General features: G+C 28.4%; 2 protein-coding genes across 2 annotated transcripts; both read right to left on the minus strand.

The window, feature by feature from the left end:
• Nucleotides 1-463: 463 nt before the first annotated feature.
• On the minus strand, nucleotides 464-2,022 carry LOC113370620. Its single transcript, XM_026611316.1, has 2 exons — nucleotides 1,637-2,022; nucleotides 464-1,343 (listed from the first exon to the last, which is right to left on the minus strand). Exons 1-2 carry the CDS (start codon nucleotides 1,923-1,925, stop codon nucleotides 511-513), a joined length of 1,122 nt encoding a protein of 373 aa, XP_026467101.1. The 5' UTR covers nucleotides 1,926-2,022; the 3' UTR covers nucleotides 464-510.
• Nucleotides 2,017-5,584, minus strand: LOC113370992. Its single transcript, XM_026611653.1, has 7 exons — nucleotides 5,181-5,584; nucleotides 4,514-4,759; nucleotides 4,124-4,240; nucleotides 3,971-4,040; nucleotides 3,665-3,800; nucleotides 2,606-3,532; nucleotides 2,017-2,495 (listed from the first exon to the last, which is right to left on the minus strand). The coding sequence occupies exons 1-7, from the start codon at nucleotides 5,279-5,281 to the stop codon at nucleotides 2,017-2,019; spliced, it is 2,076 nt and encodes a 691-aa protein (XP_026467438.1). The 5' UTR covers nucleotides 5,282-5,584.
• Between the last annotated feature and the right edge of the window lie 3,456 nt (nucleotides 5,585-9,040).

The following is a 9,040-nucleotide window of genomic DNA, read 5'->3' on the forward strand; positions in this document are numbered from 1 at the left end:
TTCAGGCACAATACACTACAACATAGAACATTTGATTTACACTCAATTTCTTGATAAAATCATTGGTATGACTATGAAAGAAATTCAGAATATTCACAATACAAGATGAATTACGATTAGATTTTTGTAATTGTACGGACGTTGTCTAAAGTGTAATTTATATTGAAGTTTTTCCATCAATTATAATAGTTTACAGGCAAGCAATATAATCTATGGGTAAAAATTATAAACTGCAGCTGATGATATCAATTATTCTTTGTCTTGATGGAAATAAAAAATTTATAGATAACCAATTTTTAATAGTCTAAACAAATAATTTTGTATCCAATATATAATTCTATTAATTATTTCTTTTAACAATGAGAAATATGATATTTCAAATTGTTACTTCTTTGACAAAAGAATCTGTTATCACCAGCTATTTATCAAATATGTATCGAGCATATACTCAAAAATCCACCACTTAATTTATTAAAAAAATGTTTTTCGTTCTAAATCACTCACCCAGTCCTATAATTCTCCTCCCAATTCACTCATTATATCACCCGACATGATGGCATCCGTAGCACCGAAATCCGTTAACTCTTGCTCTATACTTGTTAATTGCAATGCTTTCTGGTGCTCCAATTCCGATAAATCATCTATGACACCATTGTCTATTGGTGTCATAGAATTCTTATAAGCCTCGACCGAGTTACCATTGATTAAGAAATCTCGGCTTCGATAAGTTGGGCTATATTGAAAGCTTCTATCACGCAAAGGCGTCGATGGAACAGATTTTGAGATCATTGAATCGAATTCTTTAAATTGTTGTGGTAACTGAAAATCTAAAGATATTTTGTTGTATGATATCGGCGTGCTAGGTACCGATCTGGACGCTATACCCTTAGAATCATCGCCGTCCATAATTGGAAAATTATTTTCTATGCTCATAGATCTTTTCAAAGATCTTATATCAGCAAAGTCTGTTTGAGGCAAAATTTGATTCATTTCCATTGCAGCATAAACATTTTCAGACTGATCAGACTCAACAATAGGAACGCTAAGATCGTCTTGGAAATTATTATTCAAAGTATTAGCACACATTATATCTGTAGTTGAATTTATCATATCTATGTAATTAGTATCAAAATCATTATATTCAGGTGGAACAGGTGTAGCACCTACTGAACTGCTGGCTGATGGATTGTAACTCATCATTTGCTGAGGAATGATGTTTTGCGGATACTGTGTGTTGAAGAATAATGGACTCTGACCAGGTGAAACCATACTTTTCATGTGAAGAGGAACAGATTGAGATCGAATGTTCATATTATTCACAGATAACATAGAAGCAGCAGCATCTATAAGGATAAATTATTATGTATGAGCCATTCGATGCATTTACACATAGTACAATATAGTGTTTTAAAGAAATCAATCGCAAGAATGACCATGATATCATAAACTAATGCCATATAGTTAATGTATTTGATTATAGGTCCAATAAGCCAATAAATTAAAAAAAAAAAAACTCCATATCAACCTGGAGCAATTACCAACAAATATTATAATTGATATGTTACTAATCGAACATGAGAATGAAAGAAATTTAATTACAAATTATATCAGGATAACTAAACTAAAAAATACTAACCAGTTTGTAAATTTTTGTTAGATTTCATCAACTTGTCAAACATAGATCTCTGCCTTAAAGCTGGCGTATTTCTTGGACTGACAAAAGGGCTTGCATTAGAACTCGCTGACTTAGGACTTGTATTACCAAATCCTGTTTTAGTATGAGGAGATAACGGTGACGATGGAATTGGCATAAAACTGCAGTTTTTTCTTCTAGTTGTTGGGCTTTGTGGAACTTCTTCTTTCATGGCACACACCGGATTACTATCAAAGCTTACATGTCTTCTTGCACTCAAGCCATTATTCATTTTAGTATTAGGTAAAGGTTTTAATAAATTATTTCTTCTTTGTGATAATATAGCTAAACTTTCAGATGCAGAGATGTGATTAAAATTTAGATTATCCTGTACTGCTTGAGTATTTCTTAATATATGTAGGAGGTTTATCGTTATTTTCAGGTTTTGATCCTTGCATATTTTTTTCAAGAAGGAAACGTAATTGAGAAAGTCGGTCTTGAGCAGATAATGTTTTACCTGAAGTATTGTTTAGTTGTACACCAACATTTGATTTAACAGAATCTTGGCTTAACCGGTCATTTAAAGCATCTAAGTTTAACTTATCATCACTTTTATTATTAGGTGGCTGCTCTAATTTAGATGCAGAAGATGAATCTTGTTGAAAATATTGCAATAACTCCTCTTCTTGTTCTTGACTATTATCACCACCATGTAAGTAACCATCTAGGGCATCTTTATCCAAACTACATATACTAATAACACGTTCTCTAGGAATTTCAGTTGGTAAGATATCCAATGTATTTTGACTTGTTGCTTCATCCTGTTCTATTTTAATTTTAACATCATTGTTATCAACACAATCTATAACAGACTCGGTAATTATTTCAGGAATGATTTGAGAACCATTGGTGGGTACAATAGCAGGAAGTTCTTCTTTACTTCATTTGTTATTTGATTCAAAACCTGCTCACCCGGAGCAATGATATTAGAATAAACAGAATCAGCTTCATTTAATCCCAATCTATTATTTTGTATGTCAGTGGTATGAAAATCAAATGTATTGATTACACAAGTAGAAGTTTTAGTTGGCATGTCATTATATTTTTGAGGCATAATATTTGATTGAGAATTAAATAACAGATTAGGAGTGCTTTCACTTGTACCTAAATTTCCTAAAGAATCTTTCAGTGACATATTATTCATTGTGCCACCAGATGCAAAATTATTTTGTCCAATGAGATCTCCACTGCTAAACCTTCTAGATAAAGTATTCCGTCTCTTTTTAGTGTTATTACATTTTTTAATATTCTTCCTTTTATTTAAACCATTTAATTCAAGAAGATTATCTTGAGTTTCATCTTTGATATTGATGGTATCACAGTTAATATTTGTACCAGTCAGGTTATTATTAGACAAGTTCATTGGCATAATATAGTTAGATTTATCGTCAACTAGATTTGTACATGTTTTCATTATATTAATTCGATCTTTTAAAGGCTTATCAGCTAAATTTAATGCTATATCACTGCATTCTACAGGTAGTCCGCTGACTCCTGCCACTGGGTCCAGTTCATTAAATCCCATTGGATTTATTTTTGTACTATAACAAGTGTTATATGATTTATCATGCTCAAGGGGTGCAAGATTAGAATCCTTTATTAACTCTACATTTTCATTTGCAAGTTCAGACTTTACCATTTGCTGATTGAGATCTTTTATCATATCAGGAGCAATACAAGTGGACACATTGTTATTTCTATTCACAAAAGTCTGAGAATTAGAATTCTGCATTTTGTTTTTCTTAGCTCTAGGTGACTTCAATGGAGGTAGCATGCGTTTTTTTCCTTCTCTGTGGTCCCGATTATTTAGTTTAGATTGAGTGGAATCAGATGGTGCATCTAAAATATTAGAGAAATTAATTGAGTGAATATAGTTTTGATAAAATATAGTAAGATATATAACTATAGCCATTAATGTTAAAAAAGATTTATTATTAATAGGGCTTGTAACAAATATGGGTAATGTTTTACCTTTGCGCTGTGCAACCAATTTATTGATAAAATCTGCAAAGCCCTCTATATTTGAAAAACTCTGATGCAAAGTCTTTTCAGCCCATGGTTGAATAATCGACCACACATCATTTTGATTTGAAGTTGAGTCATCAGGCTATCAGGATTAAAATATTACATATAAATACTAGATATCTGTAGTAAAAATACTATTCTTTAAATATATACATTAATATGAAGTGCATTAATTAGCATTGTCAAAGCAACAAATTTTCAATGCATAATGCAGTGCATAAATAACTTAATGAGCAACAATTTGATAAATACCTCAGCACTTAAGTCAGGAAGCATTGGAGGAGCTAAACTTCGAGCTTTTCTCATGGCTGCATAACAATATCTATAAAAAACAGTTTTAAATGTAATACAATTACATTTTAATTAAATAAAATATAATTATTAACTTTTAATACATGTTATTACCTAGAATGGCCACGTGTTCCAAGTCGCCTAGGTCTCAGATTTGGAAATACTTGTTTCATGACTTTGCCAAAATCAGCCGTAGAAAGTGGTTTTAAATTAGCTGTTGTACAATAAGCTCTGCAATAATATATCAACATTAAATTGTACATTAGTAATATGATAAAAAAAAAAACTATAATTAGTTCAAAACAAGGGTACACTTTAATGGCATTGCTAAATTTTTTATATTAACCATCGCAATATTTATATAACATTATACTTATGATTGCAAGTTATTAATACCTTTATTATTTATTAGCGAACAATTATGCAATAGATATATTAATTATAATTACTATTGCAAACTTAAATAGTATATGCATTCATAAATCTAAATAATCGAATACTTACAGATATTCATCATAAACATCTTGTTTTGGCACAGAGACCTCAGGATCATGTTCTAAATGTGTTCGAACCCATGCAGCAGTAGTGCTTATTTCATGCCTTGTCCCAAGAGGATTCGGGGGATGTCTTAAAGGATCCTGTGTCGATGGCTGACCACCGGGAAGTTTCAGGTACAATAGTAATCGCTCTGGACCAGATAAATGTGATATCTGTTCCAAAATATTAAGGATATTTTGCCGCGACTGTTCACTGAAAACCAGATGATAATGAATATTGGATTTTGTTGTAGAACAAATATGTAAGTAATACTGTAATGCACATTAATACATTTATGAAAGGACTCCAGTAAGCAAAGAAATTAGTTTGTATATATTAACAAATAAATTTTATTCAACCGTTTTAGGAGAGAATATATAATTTAACAATATTTGTTTTTATATATATAAAATGTTATGAATTGCACAGAATACAATTTAAGATAATAATCAATAGGACCTTGCTAAAAAACTGTAACAAGCAAATTTAATTTTGTACAATATTCTAGTTGTAGCGAGTTTAAAGCAGTAAATCTGGAAAAATTCTTGTTAATACAATAATATAATATTTTTTTTTACAAAAATTGTGTATGGTGCATCTCTAAGTAAACTAATAAAGTATATTACTATCTAACCTTAATGTATTATCGACCAACTGTTGTATTTTGTCCATTTTCTCCCGTTTAATTTCACAAGCAGCCCCAGCTGCTCCTAAAATATTCTTTACATCTTCCATGAGATTGTTTATTTAAAACACATACTTCCTTTTCGTCAAAATACTTTGCTTCTTACGAATTGCCCATGTTCAACAAAGTGCTGTCTTTTTGACAGCTATCAACTCCAATAATATACTTTATATACAATGTCATATTATTCGAAAAACTCATCCGCGAACCTTATAGACGTATGTTTCACATATTAAAAATACCACATTGTGAAAAATAGTCAATTTACCAATCATGACTCTATGCAACATAAATGTACAGAATAAATAACATCACATATCTTAACAATGGTCAGATAAACCATCCATTTTCTTGACGTTCGATCAGCTGTTGTAATTAGTGGTGCCAGATTCTAATAAGATTCCCATCAGGCGTGCATTTTATTCAGCATCAAAATGATAATGGTGCTTGATTTAATTTGTTTTATAGCATTCTAAATTATTAATATCTTTCTACAATAGTAAAATATGATATCTTCTTATTAAATGTGACTTTCGAAATTATATAACTGCTCGAAACCGCTCAGAATCCTTGTAAAGTTTACATAGACTAAAAATCATACAAAATTTTTGGAGTTTTAGAACTGAAACATCGAATAAAAAGGAATTTACAACGACCAGAAATGTATTCAACTGGTTTATTTCTTGAATAAATTTTATATTACTATATTATCTAGTGGTTAATGCAACCCTTGAAGCGGCCATTTTTTATGCAATTTGTCCAAAATTCTTAAAAAATATGTTTCAAAATCACGAAATGTTAGTGATCATACTGCTATGTTATTATTTTGATTATATTTAGAAATACACAATTTATAATATTAAAAATCTTTATATCCAAAATTTGGAAATTATTTTTCAAATATTTAAGTTGGTCACCATTGTTCAATGCATATTCTTCGCAAAACGTCTTCGTTATGTAATTTATCCAAAATTCTTAAAAAATATCTTTCAAAACCACAAAAAATGTTTGGGATTATACTGCTACATTACTTTTTCAAATATATTGTATATCTACACTATTTAAATCTTTAAAAATCTTTATTTCTGAAATTTGGAAATTATTTTTCAAATACTATGTTGGTCACCATTGTTCAATGCATATTTTTTGGAAAACGTCAAAAAAATATATATACATATTTCAAAACCACAAGGACTGTTTGTGATTTGATTGCTATATTACTATTTCAAATACATTTAGAAATACATTATTTATAACACTAAAAAATCTTTCTTTCAAAAATTTGGAAATTATTTTTCAAATATTAAGTTGGTCAGCATTGTTCAATGCATATTTTTTGGAAAACGTCATCGTTATGCAATCTGTCCAAAATTCTTAAAAAATATCTTTCAAAACTACAAAGAATGTTTGTGATTTTATTGCTATATTACTATTTCAAATATATTTAGAAAAACAATATTTATAATATTTAAAAATCTCTCATTCAACAATTTGAAAATTATTTTTCAAATGTGAAGTTGGCCACCATTGTGCAATATATATTTTTTGTTAAACGTCAAAGGATATTCGAAAATTCAGAAATAAGTGCAGTGATTTGTATTATTATAAATATGTAAATAGAACTAATTGAAACTCTACATTTATGGCACAAAAATTGCAGAAATAACCACAATTTGGTATAAACTGTTTTTCTTCAACTTCAACTGTTTTCCATGGAGTTTACTCCTACAAATTTATTACGTAAGTATCAATCAAGTAAAAAGATCTCCATTTTTCTTTTGCATTGTTTACATCTAATTTTAGTTTTTGCCATAACAATTTAGATCAATTTTGTACTGTATGTAACTTACCAAAAATAACTTTCAAAATTCAGACGTTTTTTTCCACTATAAAATGTTAATGTAAAATAAAATCCATATCAATTGATATTGTAATACGCAGCCAAATACGCATAATTATTTGTTTGCGGTATTGGTTTGGCATAGGTTAAATACAGGTCAAGGATATTTTCGACTATCTTTCTCAATGAAGATTCTTATATTAAGAGCAATGTGTTTTTTATCAACAATTTTATGCACATAAACAGAAGCGAGCACCAATTAATTTTTAGTTGAATCCATAAAATGTATTCAGGAAGTAATCATAAAAATGACCATAGAAAGGAAACTATGATAGTAATGGTAATAATAAAAATATATTCAAAATTAAGTATAAAAAACAAAATAAAAATATACTTAATTTTCTATTCCTTGGAGTATTTATTGTATGATATAGAATAAACTACTCCGAAAGAGCTCTTCCCCATCCTCAACACATTTATTTTATAAATTGATTATTAATATTTATTATATTTTAATATAATGTATATTATAAATATATATAAATATATATATATTATATATATATATATATTAACAAAGTCTAATAATAGGGCATTACCATATCCTGATACCATAGATTATTGAATTTCTATTTTAACACTACTTCAGTCAGTACTTTCTACTTGTTATAATTTTTTTAATTCATTTGTTTTAATTTTTAAATTATTTTTAGTTTCCACTGAATTAAAGCTAGGTTTATAGACGAAACGTAAGGATGAAAAATAAATTCTTAAAAAAAGTTGATGTTTTTAATTGATGCTCTGCCAATGTTTAGACTTTGCTGATACCCAACATCAAACTCAGGATCATACAAAATATATATTTATATATTTATATATAATTATATTTAATATGATATAAAGTGTTTATTATCTTTATCTCTATTTCCATAGCATTTGATAACAAGATGAGCGTGATAAGAAAATAAATAGATAATAAAATAATCCGCAAATGAAAGATAAACTATTAAAAACAATACCTACTAATAACAATCAGCATCAGGCAGAAAGAACAAATAACTCGTCAAAATAAAATCAAATTAAATTCAAATTAATTATCAAAATAAAATGCTGTTTTATTAAATTGTTTAGATCCGCATAGATTATTCAGTCTATTAGAAAATCAGTCACAATAAAGAAAAAAAAACTTCGACAAGATCAAGATTCAAGATTCGACAAGAAAAAATCGACAAGATTTGTATTTGCCATACTTTAAATTGGCGTTTGATTAAATTGCTGAGATCCACATAGATTATTCAGTCTATTAGGAAATCAGTCACAATAAAGGAAAAATTTCTGATTTTCATTATTGTAATGCAATCGACAAGATTTGTATTTACTATTGGCGTTTTATTAAATTGCTGAGATCCACATAGATTATTCAGTTTATTAGGAAATCAGTCACAATAAAGACAAAATTCCTTAAAATCGACCAGATTTGTATGCAGCTTATATTACATTACCGTTTCTAATAAATTGCTGAGATCCACATAGATTATTCAGTCTATTAGGAAAATCAGTCACAGTAAAGGTAAAATTTCTGATTTTCATTATTGTGATGTACTCTACAAAATTCCTAAAAACGACAAAATTGTATGCAACTTATATAAAAATGCTGTTTTATTAAATTGCTGGGATCCACATAGATTATTTAGCCTATTAGGAAATCATTCACAATGAAGGTAAAATTGTATTCACCTTATATTTGAAACTAGCGAATCAATTTAAAATTTTACTGATGAATTTGTGATTTTGTCCATATGTCGAAAACTTATTTATATAGTTTTCATTCAAAATAAAGATCGGCACAAAAAAATGTAAAATATTTTATACTGCATTGCAATTTATACTATATATATTACCACTTTATCGCACAATTTATTATTGGAATAAATTCAAAATATGTATTCAACAAATCTTCAAACAATTT

This window comes from Ctenocephalides felis, unplaced genomic scaffold (assembly GCF_003426905.1).
Source record: "Ctenocephalides felis isolate EL2017-DRISC unplaced genomic scaffold, ASM342690v1 CF-g0.4_SCAFFOLD_01492, whole genome shotgun sequence".
Taxonomy (NCBI): Eukaryota; Metazoa; Arthropoda; class Insecta; order Siphonaptera; family Pulicidae; genus Ctenocephalides; species Ctenocephalides felis.